The following is a 17752-nucleotide window of genomic DNA, read 5'->3' on the forward strand; positions in this document are numbered from 1 at the left end:
TATTGAAATCATTTTTGAATCATTGGTACACGAATCATTCAGGCGAGGTAGCTAGAGAGAAAAAAAGAATATATATGTGGTACTGTATACTGTCTCACCAGCTTTACGTTTTAACTAAGGACATTCTACATAGTTTGTTATCTAGTCCGAGCCATAGCAACCTTAGCCATTGGACCCATTGCATTGTTCTAGATACAGAAGGCGTACGCACTTTCCTTGGGTCATAAAACTCGTATCCTGACATAATATTGATATACATATGCTATGTGGAAGTGTTGTTACGATATAGATTTATATGCTATTGCAAATCGTATTTTAGTAAAATGTATTCAATTATTGTTCTTGTTAAAGGTTATGACACACTTAATAGCTATACCTCTTTGTTCTTTATCTATATTTCCAATGACTGCAGCACACATCAGGACCTATTTTAAATGTCTGCATGTAACTTACATTTTCTTGCAGAATATTGTCAATACTGAATACAAAAAAAAGAAAAGCATGGATCATGTTTGCTGCAGAAAATGTATATTCAGTCAAACACACAAACTGCAAAATTAACTAAACAATGAGATGTATAGCTAGCCTTTTTACCGACATGATCCCAAAGGACCAGAAAACATAACAACACTGATTCCAAGTTTTTTTACGAAAGTTAGACGGCCAACACACATAGAAACAATTATGCAAAGGTATGTTTTAACAACGGAAAATAAATAGTATTTTGCTAGGGCATGTTGAGACTTGAGTATCTCGTTGGATTAAAAAATTATTGTGGTGTATTGCCTAAAATATATTTCATCCAATCAGCAGTTTCGTAACAAAATCGAGGGAAAAATCAAGATGGTGGATGTAAACAAATCTCGACATGAAGTTTTCTGAAAATATTTAAAATGTTTCATAGCTTGATAGTTTGAAGGTTAAAATGACATTTAAAGATAGGCACAAAAAGTCAGTAGTTACGATGGAATGGAAGAAATCTTTAAAGAAATATGTGGAAAAGAAGAAGAGTAAGAAAAATATGTCGTTATCGTTGTTTCTGTGTGACAGTGTGATGGTCGACTATGGCCACAGTGGTTCGTTTGCCCTATGGAAAATAGCCTTACCCTGATCTGTCAACATCATTTTATGCGGGGAGGCGAATAGAACATATCATAATAGCTAAGAAATTGCATTGGGCTATTCCAGAAAATATCCGCACCCCCCCTATGGAAGGCATTTCAACCCCCAAATACCCCCCTTGGACACACCCCTAAAACACCCCCCTTGGACAAGCATAAGTAGGGAAAACACCCCGCTGGACAAAGAAATTATTACACAGTGTACCCCCTGGACAACCTATGGAAGGCATTTTTCCAGAAAAACACCCCCCTGGACAAGCCATTTCAAAAGACCCCCTGGACAGACACCCCCTGGACAACCTATGGAAGGCATTTTTTCTGAAAAACACCCCCCTGGACAAGCCCTCTCAATACACCCCCCTGGACAGACACCCCCTGGACAACCTATGGAAGGCATTTTTTCTGAAAAACACCCCCCTGGACAAGCCGTCTCAAAACACCCCCCTGGACAGACACCCCCTGGACAACCTATGGAAGGCATTTTTCCTGAAAAACACCCCCCTGGACAAGCCGTCTCAAAACAGCCCCCTAGACAGACAACCTATGGAAGGCATTTTTTCTGAAAATACCCCCCTGGACAAGCTGTCTCAAAAGACCCCCCTGGACAACCTATGGAAGGCATTTTTTCTGAAAAACACCCCCCTGGACAAGCCGTCTCAAAACACCCCCCTGGACAGACACCCCCTGGACAACCTATGGAAGGCATTTTTCCTGAAAAACACCCCCCTGGACAAGCCGTCTCAAAACAGCCCCCTAGACAGACAACCTATGGAAGGCATTTTTTCTGAAAAATACCCCCCTGGACAAGCTGTCTCAAAAGACCCCACTGGACAGACCCCCCTGGACAACCTATGGAAAATTTTCCTGAAAAACACCCCCCTGGACAAGTTGTCTTCAGAGACCACCCCTAGACAGACACCCCCTGGACAACCTATGGAAGGCATTTTTTCTGAAAAACACCCCCCTGGACAAGCCGTCTCAAAACACCCCCCTGGACAGACACCCCCTGGACAACCTACGGAAGGCATTTTTTCTGAAAAACACTCCCCTGGACAAGCCGTCTCAAAACACCCCCCTGGACAGACACCCCCTTGACAAGTTCTACAGCAGTATGGAAGGCATTTTCTCTGAAAAACACCCCCCTGGACAAGCTGTCTCCAGAGACCCCCCTGGACAGACACCCCCTGGACAACCTATGGAAGGCATTTTCTCTGAAAAATAACCCCCTGGACAAGCTGTCTCGAAAGACCCCCCCTGGACAACCTATGGAAGGCATTTTTCCTGAAAAACACACCCCTGGACAAGTTGTCTTCAGAGACCCCCCCCCCCCCCTACCCCCTGGACAACCTATGGAAGGCATTTTTTCTTAAAAAACACCCCCCTGGACAAGCCGTCTCTAAACACCCCCCGGGACAAGCCATCTCAAAACACCCCCTGGACAGACACCCCCTGGACAAGTTCTACTGCAGTATGGATGGCATTTTCTCTGAAAAACACCCCCCTGGACAAGCTGTCTCCAGAGACCCCCCTGGACAGACACCCCCTGGACAACCTATGGAACGCATTTTCTCTGAAAAATACCCCCCTCTGAAAGACCCCCCTGGACAAACTATGGAAGGCATTTTTCCTGAAAAGCACCCCCCTGGACAAGTTGTCTTCAGAGACCCCCTTGGACACAGGGGGTCTCTGACAAGTACCCCCCCCCCCCCCCCCCCCCCCACAAACCTATTGAAGGCATTTTTACTGTAAAACACCCCCTGTACAAGCTGTCTCAAAAGACGCCCCCCACCCCCACCCCACACACACACCATAATTGGAAGGTATTTTGAAACACCTGCCCAGGACAAGCCGTCTCAAAAGACCCCCATGGACGACCTGTGAAAGGAATTTTCCCGAAAAACACTCACCTGGGACAACCTCCCTGAAAAGAACATCCCCCTGGGTAACCTGTTTTAAAAGACCCAGGGCCACTCCCCTTCAGTGGCTCAGCTCCCAGTATATAGATTAAATTAATTATGCCAAATGTGTAATCCATAGAAAACAAGTGAATGAAGTAATGCCATGCAATACAAAGTCCCCTACTGGAAGGCACCTAATTTTCTCTACTGCAGTAAAACATAACGAACTGATATCTGTTAATGATGTAAAAACAATATTGTACAATATGTTATAACAAAACACTTGGATTAAAATTTGCATATATAAAAACCTACAGTTGTTTTCATTATGGATTTTTTTCTGGCCAAGTATAAAAAAGGTATCATATAAGTTATTTATATTATAAACAACAAGGGGAAATTAATCCTTTAAAAAAAAAAAAAAAAAAAAAAAAAAAAAAAAAATATAGGTTAAAATACACCTAAAAATTGGATGTAACATGCATGTTGTACCACAGAAAAGTGGTCTCGATTTTTCCCTACGGCTAGTAATAAAAAAGTTACAATATAATCTATTTATAGTAACAACAAAGGGACATAATTCTAAAAATAAGGGTAGTGCCTCATAGTGGTGAACATTTGTGCCAAGTTACATCAAAATCCTTCCATGTATGAAGAAGAAATGCTCCGGACAAAGTCATTCTTGAATTATAATTTATTTTGTAGATTTATTTATTTACTTTTACGAATCTCTGATGAAACGAACCACTACAGCATTCCCATTCACGCCAAAATCCGCCTAATTCACACATAAAAGTCACTTGCACCTGGAACAACTGATCCGGGGACTGGAATGCAGCATTTATCTTAGTTTATGCCAGGCCCTTCCCCAGCCACATAAGGTGCCGCGCTACCGCGGCGCTTAAAACATGAAATACAGCTTCCCGCAGCGCTTAAATATCCTGCGCGGTGCCTCAATTATTAGCGCGGCCTCTTACTGCCAGTATATCAGTAAGCGATTTCATCCCCGTGAGATACCTCAGGTAAATATCGACCGGGGTAGTTTATGAATAGTATTATACACAGTGTAGCTAGCTGTTTACCGTGTACTGATAAAGGTTTAAATACGACACGTGTTGATGAAAGTCTGTGTTTTCACATGTTTGCTGTTAGTTGGAAGAGGAGTGATTGAATTATAATTAGTTAAGGATTATAATTAGTCTATGCAAAGAAATTCGATAACAGTTGGTGGCGGCATGCATGGGTAAGTTAATTGTTATCGGGTAATAATTAGCAGAGAAAGGCAACTGTATTAAAATGACCAGTGATTCTTTGACTGAAGTTTGAAATCATTGTTCCGGATGAACTGAAGCAAACTTTTTCGAGGATGTTTAATTACCATTGTTTAAGGTGCTGTTAATTTCTAAATATTAAACTTTATCTACTATGATATTTTTTGTTTCACTTTGCTTTTGTATCTCTCAAAGTAAACATGAAAAAACCAAATGATACAAGTTTCAGTGGAATAACAAAATTTAGGGCAGGTTACCTAACCATCGTTCCTGAGAAAGACCAGTTCCAAATAAGCAACTGCCTACTTTCTCACGTAAAGAACCGGGCTAGGTGGTAAAAGGGATGAATGAATTCTCTTCTGCTGTATTAGGAAGTCAATATTTGTATGCTAAATAAACATTGATTTATTTATTTACTGAATATATTTACAGCAATGCATCATGTATGGTCCAAAGAATTTTGTAGAAAAAAAACAAGAAACTTATCAACAACAAAAAAGTTATGATTCATTTTGTCAAGTCATTGAAACATGTCATTGTAACTTATGTTTCATTTCAGGCTCTTTCATCACACTTCTCCCTTGAAGAAGACCAAGAGGTTATTGAATGTTGAATGGGCACAGGCGAAAGCCACCCTTACCACAGATGAACACTTTGAGCACCATGGAGTGGATTGTTGGTAATCTGTCCTAGTCTCACCCAAACCTGAGCAAAGTTGCTACAGTTGGACTGCTTCTACCAACCTCCACAGCTGGTGTGTATTTATGTTCTTTCTGAAACTTTCTGCTTGCAGTAAAATACATAGTTAAACTTGAAATACAGAACTTGCTTGTGTGTGTAAAAAAGTTGCAATGGTGTTGTTAACACCCACAAATATTTAACAGAAATACTGTTGCAATTCATTGTGCAGAAGAACACAAGATAAATGTCAAATCTTAGGAACTTTTACAATATAAATCCATCCTTGGTTATCCTTGCTCTGGGAAAATAACAAATACTTTTTTTGTACTTTCAGATTGTGAGAGAGGTTTCAGCAGTTGAATGTGTAAAGACCACCCACCATTCACCAGTGAGCATGAAAGTACTTAATGCCTTACTCATGGTGTCCATGCAGGGATAAAAATTGAATGGCTTTAATTTCAGTGGTGCAGTAAAGGAATGGCACAGTGCCAAAGACATACACTTATATGAAAAAAAAATGCCTGTGTGTTATTAGTGTTAGTACAAAAGAAGTGGAAGGACATATGTGTTGTTCGAAAATACTTATAAAAGAAGTGGAAGGACATATGTGTAGTGTATATGATATATTGATGGTTATATGATTATATGTGTGTATATATATATATGTGAAAATGTAGAAGTAATGAAATACATGTTGTGGTTTTTTTTGCATATGGTATACTTAAAAAAGCACCATTTGGGTTCAATTTTTTTTTTAATCGAAGCATATGTCGTAGGTTATTCTGCTATTACTCACACTTACGCTTTACAGTTTAACTCGTCCTTTCAGTGAAAATCTGGGAAAGCATTTGTTGAATTTTTAGCTCACCTGAGCACGAAGTGCTCAAAGGTGAGCTTTAGTGATCACCCTGTGTCCGGTGTCCGGCGTCGTCCGTCCGTCCGTTCGTCCGTCCGTCGTCAACAATTTGACTGTTAACACTCTAGAGGTCACATTTTTGGCCCAATCTTAATGAAACTTGGTCAGAATGTTACCCTCAATAAAATCTTGGATGAGTTCGATATTAAGTCATCTGGGGTAAAAAACTAGGTCATCAGGTCAAATCAAAGGAAAAGCTTGTTAACACTCTAGAGGTCACAATTTTGGCCCAATCTTAATGAAACTTGGTCAGGATGTTACCCTCAATAAAATCTTGGACGAGTTCGATATTGGGTCATCTGGGGTCAAAAACTAGGTCACCAGGTCAAATCAAAGAAAAAGCTTGTTAACACTCTAGAGGTCACATTTTTGGCCCAATCTTAATGAAACTTGGTCAGAATGTTACCCTTAATAAAATCTTGGACGATTTCGATATTTGGTTATCTGGGATCATAAACTAGGTCACCAGGTCAAATCAAAGGAAAAGCTTGTTAACACTGTTGAAGCCGCATTTATGACTGTATCTTCATGAAACTTGGTCAGATTGTTAATATTGATGATCTTAAGGTCCAGTTTGAATCTGGGTCATGTAGGCTAAAAAACTAGGTCACCAAGCCCAATCAAATGAAAAGCTAGTTTACACTAGAGGCCACAATTATGACCATACCTTAATGAAACTTGGTCAAATCTTGATGATCTATAGCTCAAGTTCAAATCTGGGTTAGGTGGGGTCAAAAACTAGGTCACTAGGTCATATCAAAGGAAAAGCTTGTTAACACTCTAGAGGCCACATTTATGACTATATCTTCATGAAACTTAGTCAGAATGTTAAACTTGATGATCTTTAGGGCAATTTTGAATCTGGGTCATGTCGGGTCAAAAACTAGGTCACCGGGTCAAATCAAAGGAAAAGCTAATTAACACTGTAGAGGCCACGTTTATGACCATATCTTAATGAAACTTGGTCAGAATGTTAATCTTGATAATCTTTAGGTCAAGTTTAAATCTGGGTCAGATGGAGTCAAAAACTAGGTCACTAGGTCATATCAAAGGAAAAGCTTGTTAACACTCTAGAGGCCACATTTTTGACTATATCTTCATGAAACTTAGTCAGAATGTTAAACTTGATGGTCTTTAGGTCAAGTTCGAATCTGGGTCATGTCGGGTCAAAAACTAGGTCACGGGGGTGAAATAAAAGGAATAGTTAGTTAACACTTTAGAGGCCACATTTATGACCATATCTTAATGAAACTTGGTCAGAATGTTAATCTTGATGATCTATAGGTCAAGTTTAAATCTGGGTCAGGTGTGTTAAAAAACTAGGTCACTAGGTCAAATCAAAGGAAAAGCTTGTTAAGACTCTAGAGGCCAGATTTATGACTGTATCTTCATGAAACTTAATCAGAATGTTAATCTTGATGATCTTTAGGTCAAGTTCGAATCTGGGTCATGTGGGGGCAAAAACTAGGTCACCGGGTCAAATCAAAGGAAAAGCTAGTTAACACTTTAGAGGCTACATTTATGACCATATCTTAATGAAACTTGGTCAGAATGTTGATCTTGATGATCTTTAGGTCAATAGGTCAGGTGAGCGATACAGGGCCTTCATGGCCCTCTTGTTTGTAGAAAAAAGTTCTGCCATGAAATTGTTGCCAGCATCTGTTTTTAATAGAAAATATTTACATTATGTTATATTTCGCCCTGAGAAAATGGCTAAATCTAGGCGTGTCTTACCCAGAGAGAAAGATGTTGTTTTTTACATAATATTTGCCTTGTTGATACAGGGTATTTAGAACAATAATATAAGGACATTTTTTAATGAAAATGGCAAGTCGAAACTGTAAACTGTTGCCTGAAAATATTTGTTAATGATATTGCTTTGTTCTTCACCATTTAAATGTGTGTTAAACCTACATTTTGTAGATGATTTTCTGCAGTTTTATCTAAAAGTTCGGAATACTAAATATGGAACTTCATTGTCGGCCTTTTAAAAAAAAATACATTGTATTTTTCACACATCAGTTTTACGTTTAAAGTAATTAAACTAATTTTTGGAGTTTATACAGGAATTTCGTTTGAAACATTCTCTGCTTTCAAGAAAAATGTTTGTTTCTGTATGTAGAAATCTGACATTATAACAATAATTATAATTATGGCTCTGCAAGATTAAGAAAAGTGTCAGCTTTCTGTTTTTTCCATTTTTAGCTCGACTATACAAAGTATAAGGAGAGCTATCCTACTCGCCCCGGCGTCGGCGTTGGCGTCTTTCCGCGTCCCCACCTTGGTTAAAGTTTTTTTACACTTTCTCTTTTTTCAACTTTTCTCTGTAATTACTTGATGGATTTGATTCAAACTTGAAATACTTATTCCTCATCATCATCCACATCATCTGACATAAGGGCCATAACTCTGGCACCAATATTTCACGAATAATCCCCCCTTTTCACTTAGATTTTCAGGTTAAAGTTTTGATGCACTTTCACTCTATCTCTGTTATTACTAAATGGATTTGATTCAAACCTAAAATAGTTTTTCAACATCATCACTCACATCATATGACACAAGATGCATAACTCTGGCACCATTTTTTCATGAATTATTCCCCCTTTTTACTTAGAATTTCAGGTTAAAGTTTTGGTGCACTTTCACTCTGTCTCTGTTATTACTGAATGGATTTGATTCAAACTTAAATTGGTTGTTCAGCATCATCACCCACATCATATGACACAAGATGCGTATCTCTGGCACAATTTTTCATGAATTATTCCCCTTTTTACTTAGAATTTCAGGTTAAAGTTTTGGTGCACTTTCACTCTATCTCTGTTATTACTGAATGGATCTGATTCAGTCTTAAACAAATGTTCAACATCATTACCCTTATCATATGACACAAGGTGCATAACTCTGGGACCAATTTTTCATGAATTATTTCCCCTTTTTACTTAGAATTTTAAGTTAAAGTTTTGATGCACTTTCACTCTGTTTCTTTTATTACTGAATGGATTTGATTCAAACTTAAAATAGTTGTTCAACATCATCACCCACACCATATGATGCAAGGTGCATAACTCTGGTACCAATTTTTCATTAATTATTCCCCCTTTTTACTTAGAATTTTAGGTTAAAGTTTTGATGCACTTTCAGTCTGTCTCTGTTATTACTGAATGGATTTGATTCAGACTTAAAATAACTGTTCAACATCATCACCCACACCATATGACACAAGGTGCATAACTCTGGCACCAATTTTTCATTAATTATGCCCCCTTTTTACTTAGAATTTTAGGTTAAAGTTTTGATGCACTTTCACTTTGTCTCTGTTATTACTGAATGGATTTGATTCAAACTTAAAATAATTGTTCAACATCATCACCCACAACATATGACACAAGGTGCATAACTCTGGTTCCAATATTTAATGAATTATGCCCCTTTTTGCTTAGGATATACTTATATAGTGTTTTGATACATTTTATCTTTACCTCTCTTTTTACTTTAAGTTGATATTTTTGACATAGACTCAGGCTATTGTGCAATATCTTCATCCACAATTAGAGTCATTAAACACTCCAGTGACAGCTCTAGTTTCCTCAGATGTGCCCAGTTTCACTATCCAGCATCGAAATAGTCGAGCGCGCTGTCTCCTGTGACAACTCTTGTATTTATTCAAATCCCAACAAATATCGGTCCTTTGATAAGGGTTTGAAGTTACGTGGTAAAATATTTCTTCAGGGAAGTGAGCTTGAGTTAATTCATAATAATTAAGCATATCACCACATGCAGTCGCATGCTGTTTTTCCTTCAGAATCCCTTTAGATCAATCTCTGATCATCTAATTATCGCCACAACATGTGACTGGTAAACCCTGTGAACAAAGGTGTTATAGCTCCATGATTAACATGAGGTAATATGCTAATTACACGCTAATCGATAGTGGCGAAAACAAAATATCGATCGCTAACGACTAGTCGATATTTACAGGTATGGACAACAGCATAATACAGATAAATGTATTGATTTATACGGACTGTCTACTCCCCGTATTAGACCTTCCTGCTTGCACGCAACTTTTAAAAAACCCATGGGTACAATGCATGCATAAAAAATCTAACAGAAAATATATTGTTCATCCATAAAGAGCCAAAATACAAGCAGTGCACTGTCGCATCTAAATTTTCAGATAAAGTCCCTGAGGAACAGGCAAAGGCTGAGGAAATGCAGATGTTCACAGAGATGTATCATGAATGGAAAGGAACAGATAACAATCATCATCATGTCAAACTTCCACGGCTATATGATAAAGTAAGAAATAAAATACAGTTTTAGGTTTCAGAGATAATCAAATTTCCATGGCTATAGGAGAGATCGTGTTTGTGTACAAATCCATTGTATTTTTTATTTTTAGATCTGATAAGACAAAGATCGGGTGGGCCGATGCCGAGCGTCCATTTTTTTGTAAACAGTGATGTTTTTCTAATGGCTTAAACTTTCTTAAAACACAAATGATATCAATAATTTTTTAGATCAATGGAAAGGATATAAAACAAGCAGTTACTTAGAAAGCAGTGAGCTGAAAGTGACATATTGAATATTTGTAAAAAATTACTATAGTTACAGTTGTTACTTTATAGGAAAGTTAGTCAGTAAAACTTTGGTAGATGATGCTGATTGCCTAAAAGAAGATTATGAGATTATTATAAATAAAATTTGTTGAGGTAGAGATCTGATTGTTTTCAGCTGCCATCAGAAGAGGAACCTCTCCTGTTGAAGTTGAGAGAGGAATCGAGAGCTGTGTTCTTGCAGAGGAGAAGTCGAGAGCTACTTGATAATGACGAGTTACAGGTAAGGCTTTGTTAGTGTATGTGGTTCTACAGGATGTACTTGAACTTGGTGGATCTTGCATAAAAAGGAGGGAAGTTTTTAACCATAAAGAAAGCTTTAAATGGCAGCACCGTTACAATGCATAAGCAGTAATTTGTAGTGATGGGCAAATTGGTTATATCATACATCAAATTGAGAGGATAAGACAACTGATGCAATTAATCGGACATAATCTGATAAGCGGTACATTAACCTCAATGTGATTAAATTAATAAATTCTTCAAAACTGTATTTAAATCTCACTACTTTGATTTTTATGACCATTTACCAGAAGTTGTAAGAAATAGTCCTAATAATTTATTAAATGTTAGTGAATTACTGTCCAGAATATTTTCATCATCATGTAAACAGTTAGGCTAATGGCAGATTTCACAATATTGAGAGGGTGTTTTTTTTTTAGAGTTCTTTGCTTCCTTTCATAAAATTTAAACTCTTAAACATCTTGACACCGCATTTGCACTCAGATGACCAGAGACATTTTTTTCAAAAGCAAGCCTGCAAAAAGCCATTTCCTTTGAAAAAGAGTACTCAGAGCATTTTCCCCTGATTTATTTGTCACCAAGAAATGCAATACCAGATGGGGGTCAGATAGAACTTAATTATGTGCTAATGGTGCCAAGTAGTTAATTGGTTGGTGAAGTAGGGGATACGGAATACGGATCATGACTGTCATGAATGCCAGTGATTTTCTGATTGTTGGCACTAACAATTTGTCTTTTATAATTCTAACTTCAGGTAGATAATGTTAACAAACATTTGTCACATTTACAATTTTAATTGTGATGTCATACTAGTTTTTAGGACTGAACTGATTTTTGTGGAACTGTCTTGTGCTAACTTGAATTATACAGTTGCGTATTAAGATGCTGTCTAAGTCATTGTCCTCAAAACAATGCAAAACATTAAAACCATAAAGATATTCACAAAAAGCAAAATATTTTTTTGCTAAAACCCAGGTTTACCACTTGCAGGTCAATTATTCATGCTGTCTGTGATCTTAAAGACTTGTTGCATGCATTTAAAAATTTTGAAAATATTAATCAAAACTTTGCTGCCTCAATCAAATGAATGGGAAGACATGTGTGCTGCAAGGACAAGGCTCATAGCTTCAAGGTTGATAGAGCATCTGAACCAAAAGTTATATGTTTTATTTAAAAAACATATGACAAAGCCAAGATCACACTGATGAGTAACATGTTTTATAAGGTTCCATTTTGTGTCTGATCCGTGAATATGCCATTCATCAAAATCATTTGTGTTTATGAAAAGAACAGAATTATTTTATATAATTTTCAGCGTCTTTGGTTTTTACTGGACCAGTATCATACACCACCACTGGTAGGGGAAGACCAGATGATCAACTTCGAGGACTTTCAGAAAGTAGCTTCAGAGGCTGGTCCTAAATGCCAGTAAGTTGTAATTGAATAAGAGCATAATGTAGTAAAACAAGCTTGAAATGTTGTATTGTAAACAACAACAACCACTACAAGGTATCTCAATCTTGTAATAACTATATAAGCTTTGTCATGAAACTCTTACTCTGTAACTATGCACTGATTATATTACTTACATGTATGTTGATTTCTTCACGGATTAAGATGGGTCTTTAACAAGGAAACCATCTTGCATAGGAAAAGATACACTTAAAATGTAGAAAGTAAGTTACCAGCATGCTTATGGGTATCTTTTAGGTAGAATTTCACTTTAGGTAGAAAAAAGCAATTTGGTTAGATGCATGTAATTATTTATAACTTATTCGCCAATAAATATTTCATAAAGTTTTATAAAAGGTGTTTTCTATCCTATGCAATGTACCAAAGTTATCCCACTTTGTCTCAAAATGTCATGAAAAATGCAGTCGATTTTAAAAAATATCTGAAGAACTTGATGTCACAGACGGATACAAGAGGTTTACTTTTGGAGGTATAACTTAAAACCACCTCGTCAACAGCTGATTGTTCCGCTCCACTTGGACCCTGAGCAGGTAGCTGAAGTACTCATCTTTAAATACAAAGAAATCACTTTTCCTTCTGGGTTTCTCTCTTTCTAGAGTTGTTGCAATGTTTCCAGTGTTGTTCTATTTACAGGCAGTTCTTCAAATCCAGTGTGTTCACTAAGTTACTACAAACAGACCCATATGGTCGGATATCCATAATGCAGTTCTTCAATTACGTGATGCGCAAAGTGTGGTTACACCAGACTCGTATAGGACTGTCTCTGTACGATGTAGCTGGACAAGGATACCTCAAAGAATCAGTAAGTTTTTATTGGGTTTTAACCCTTACCCTGATAAATTTCTATAATGAACTTGTCCATCCAATAATTGGACTGTACCATTAACTGTTAAAAGGGATCCTTACCAAAAAGATGCTGACTGAAAGCGAACAGTGCAGATCTTAATCAAATTGCACAGACGTGCAGGCTGATCATGATCTACACTGGTCGCAAAGACAGAATCTATTGTGCCCAGCATGGTAATGGTTAACAGATTTATTAAACTTTTCAAATTAAAAAATACTGTTTGGTGCTTCCTTTATAAATGTTGATTATTTTATACAGCTTAGACAAGGTATATTTACTGGAAATTTTATAATAAAAGCAACAATCTTCTTGCATTGGTACTGTTAAATTACTGTATACTATACACTCTCAATGCAGTGTCTCAGCATGCCGACATTCAGGCTGTATACTATACACTCTCAATGCAGTGTCTCAGCATGCCGACATTCAGGCTGTATACTATACACTCTCAATGCAGTGTCTCAGCATGCCGACATTCAGGCTGTATACTATACACTCTCAATGCAGTGTCTCAGCATGCCGACATTCAGGCTGTATACTATACACTCTCAATGCAGTGTCTCAGCATGCCGACATTCAGGTAGTTACTGGGTTTGTTATAGTTGTAGGGACATCCAAAGCTAAAAGTAGAACAAAATCGTAACATATGAGCCATGCCATGAGAAAACCAACATAGTGGGTATGCGACCAGCATGGATCCAGACCAGCCTGCGCATCCGCGCAGTCTGGTCAGGCTCCATGCTGTTCGCTTTTAAAGCCTATTGGAATTGGAGAAACTGTTAGCGAACAGCATGGAGCCTGACCAGACTGCGCGGATGCGCAGGCTGGTCTGGATCCATGCTGGTCGCATACCCACTATGTTGGTTTTCCCATGGAACGGCTCATATCTTCTTTTCATAAACCACTTAAGGGATTTGAATTTTTAGCTCACCTGAGCAATGCTCAGGTGAGTTTTTCTAATCGCTCGATGTCCGGCGTCCGTCGTCCGTCGTCTGTCGTCTGTCGTCTGTCGTCCGTCGTCTGTCAACATTTAGCTTGTGTATGCGATAGAGGCTGTATTTTTCAATTAATCTTCATGAATATTGGTCAGAATGATAACCTTGATGAAATCTAGGCCAAGTTCGAAAATGGGTCATCTCGGGTCAAAAACTAGGTCACTAGGTCAAATCAAAGAAAAACCTTGTGTATGCGATAGAGGCGGTATTTTTCAATTAATCTTCATGAATATTGGTCAGAATGATAACCTTGATGAAATCTAGGCCGAGTTCGAAAATGGGTCATCTCGGGGCAAAAACTAGGTCACTAGGTCAAATCAAAGAAAAACCTTGTGTATGCGATAGAGGCTGTATTTTTCATTTAATCTTCATGAATATTAGTCAGAATGATAACTTTGATGAAATCTAGGCCGAGTTCGAAAATGGGTCATCGTGGGTGAAAAACTAGGTCACTAGGTCAAATCAAAGAAAAACCTTGTGTATGCGATAGAGGCGGTATTTTTCAATTAATCTTCATGAATATTGGTCAGAATGATAACCTTGATGAAATCTAGGCCGAGTTCGAAAATGGGTCATCTCGGGTTAAAAACTAGGTCACTAGGTCAAATCAAAGAAAAACCTTGTGTATGCGATAGAGGCTGTATTTTTCAATTCTTCTTCATGAATATTGGCCAGAATGATAACCTTGATGAAATCTAGGCCGAGTTCGAAAATGGGTCATCTCGGGTCAGAAACTAGGTCACTAGGTCAAATCAAAGAAAAACCTTGTGTATGCGATAGAGGCGGTATTTTTCAATTGATCTTCATGAATTTTGGTCAGAATGATTACCTTGATGAAATCTAGGCCGAGTTCGAAAATGGGTCATCTGGGGTCAAAAACTAGGTCACTAGGTCATATCACGTAAAAACCTTGTGTATGCGATAGAGGCTGTATTTTTCAATTGATCTTCATGAATTTTGGTCAGAATGATTACCTTGATGAAATTTAGACCAAGTTCGAAAATGGGTCATCTCGGGTCAAAAACTAGGTCACTAGGTCAAATCAAAGAAAAACCTTGTGTATGCAATAGAGGCTGTATTTTTCATCTGATCTTCATGAAATTTAGCCAGAATGATTACCTTGATAAAATCTAGGCCGAGTTCGAAAATGGGTCATCTGGGGTCAAAAACTAGGTCACTAGGTCAAATCGAAGAAAAACATTGTGTATGCAATAGAGGATGTATTTTTCAATTGATCTTCATGAAATTTGGTCAGAGTGATTGCCTTGATGAAATCTAGGTCGATTTTGAATATGGGTTATCTGAGGTCAAAAACTAGGTCACTAGGTCAAATTAAAGAAAAATCTTGTGTATGCGATAGAGACTGTTTTTTTCAACTGATTTTTATGAAATTTGGTCAGGTTGATTGCCTTAATGAAATCTAGGTCGAATTTGAATATGGGTCATCTGAGGTCAAAAACTAGGTCACTTGGTCAAATCAAAGAAAAAACTTCTGTATGTGATAGAGGCTGTATTTTTCAGTTGATCTTCATGAATTTTGGTCAGAATGATTGCCTTGATAAAGTCTAGGTCGAGTTTGAACATGGGTCATCTAGGGTCAAAAACTAAGTCATATCTAAGAAAATGCTTGTTTTATCGCAAGAGACCAATTTTTTGGTCCAGTCTTAATGAAAATTGGTCAGAATATTTGTTTCTATGAAATCACTAGGTCAAACATGTTTTACACTGTTATGGAGTGTTTCTTAGGTGAGCGACCTAGGGCCATCTTGGCCCTCTTGTTACTGAACTTGGTCTGTAGCATGAATTGATGACATTTCATTGGTTCTGTTTTACTGCATTTAGGCCTGGCTGAGCTAAAAATAGGAAAACCTTTATATGACTTCTGCTCAGAACTGCATCATCGAATTTCACAAAGCTTAGTCCGAAGAACCCTTACAAGGACCTTTCTCCAGTTTGTTCATATGGTGCCACTTAGCTGCATTTTAGTGCTGCTTAAACAGAAAATCATAAACATGTAAAAGACTGTTTCTCCTTGGTAGATTATCACCAAATTTGGTCAGTAGCATCTTTTTGTGGATCTTTATCGAGTGTGTTCAACTGGTTCTGCTTTATTGCACCTAGTGCAGAGCAACAGAGCTAAAAATTAGAAAGGAAAAACAATTAACAGACAACATCTCCACAACAGCTGGTTTGATTTGCACCAAGCTTGGTTAGAAGCAAGGTAAAAAGGTGTAGTTTAAGCAGCAATATACGACCTCATCATCTTTTCTGTTGTTTTCTGTTGTTTTTTTCTCCTTGATAATTTACTTTCAGTCAATGGATTTACTTACTGCAGATTCTCTTATGAGATGCACTAGTTCCACCAAATATGAAAAAAAAACAATTCCAAACTAATATTCAAAGATTTGAAAAATTTGATGAAGAGTTTGATATGTTTGTTTTTCTGTTACAGGATTTAGAAAACTACATTTTAGAACTCATCCCCACCCTCCCACAGGTATGTGTCTAGTTTCTGAACATCATTACATATGTGTGAGAATATTGACATAGCATATTACTTGTCATCATGTGTAGAAGTATTATAATCAAACTTTGGACAGGGAAAAGTTTAAATGTTATTTTATGCATAAATTGTTGTTTTCCACATGGCGGTGTGGAAAATTCTAAGTGACACAACACAGTTCTACGGAATCTTTTTTAAGATAGTGCTAATCCAGTGTTTCAGAAGTAAGAGGCCTAGGGGCTCCTAAAAATGCTGTTAGGCTACTTTTTCATTTTCAGAGCGAGTCCATGGGACTTTTGAAACCCTAGCTAACTTTGGTTTATAAATACAGTATTGTTCTTTGTGTTTTTGTGTGTTTTCAGTCTTTTGTTGATTCTTTTAAGCTTCCTCTTGTATTTTTGTGCAAGTTACAACATGTAAAATCATACCAGTGCAAGTGATCCCTTAATGTTCAACAATGTCCTCACCTTCTAGAAAAAAAATAATTAAAAAAAAAAGAGTAAAGGGAGAAAAAGTATTCTATTTAATCTGTAACCTATACTGGTTGAAACATGCATATGAGTTTGTCATGGTCAAGCTTTTAGATTTAGAGTATGTATTGTTGGCTGTCCAGACATGACAGAACCAGATCAGAACAGTTCCATAATTATTCACATATCAAAGCATAGCATAATTATTATGCCTTTTCTGCCTGACTTCAGTTTCATCATTCTGTCTTCCTTTTGCTGGAGGATAGCACCAAAAGTACTGAAAATGTTTCATAGCATTTGCAATGTTGATCAATATTTATCTTAAGTTATAGTATTATTTCATAATTGATAATTATATTAGATTTATCGTCAGGTAAGAATTTGCATTGTGCCTATAGCATGTGCTATTTGAATGTTCTATTCCAAAGACCTTGGCTGATACATGTTACCTTGGCATTCACCTTTCTATGTATGGTAAATTCAATGCCAGATGGCAGTTTGTTTTTACTTCACTTTCTTTTATGATAAGCTCTGTCAGAACATTTGAAAAGAACCTAAAGTATGTGTTTCTGGTGTCTGTGTACTGTCTCCCATTTATTGTGATTCAGGTCAAATACTGTTCTAAATGTGTGTTATATTTAACTGTACACTCACTATATTTAACTATACTGTACTATCTCGGTACATAGACCATAAGAGTATAAACTGAGAGACT

The 17752-nt window shown here is 37.3% G+C and overlaps 1 protein-coding gene across 3 annotated transcripts in view; it reads left to right on the forward strand.

The window, feature by feature from the left end:
- The window catches only part of LOC123543336 (serine/threonine-protein phosphatase 2A regulatory subunit B'' subunit gamma-like), a 64294-nt gene that overhangs the window by 21711 nt on the left and 24831 nt on the right, over window positions 1-17752 (forward strand). For 2 of the 3 annotated variants that reach the window (XM_045329424.2, XM_045329439.2), the window contains exons 1-6: window positions 827-1010; window positions 10068-10189; window positions 10625-10729; window positions 12065-12177; window positions 12856-13024; window positions 16517-16561. In XM_045329424.2, the coding sequence (XP_045185359.1) occupies window positions 926-1010; window positions 10068-10189; window positions 10625-10729; window positions 12065-12177; window positions 12856-13024; window positions 16517-16561 (639 nt within the window). In that variant the 5' untranslated portion in view covers window positions 827-925. Of the gene's footprint in view, window positions 1-826; window positions 1011-10067; window positions 10190-10624; window positions 10730-12064; window positions 12178-12855; window positions 13025-16516; window positions 16562-17752 lie in introns of those variants that run through there. The other variant, XM_053542697.1, reaches the window with a different exon arrangement.

Source organism: Mercenaria mercenaria, chromosome 1, assembly GCF_021730395.1.
Source record: "Mercenaria mercenaria strain notata chromosome 1, MADL_Memer_1, whole genome shotgun sequence".
Taxonomy (NCBI): domain Eukaryota; kingdom Metazoa; phylum Mollusca; class Bivalvia; order Venerida; family Veneridae; genus Mercenaria; species Mercenaria mercenaria.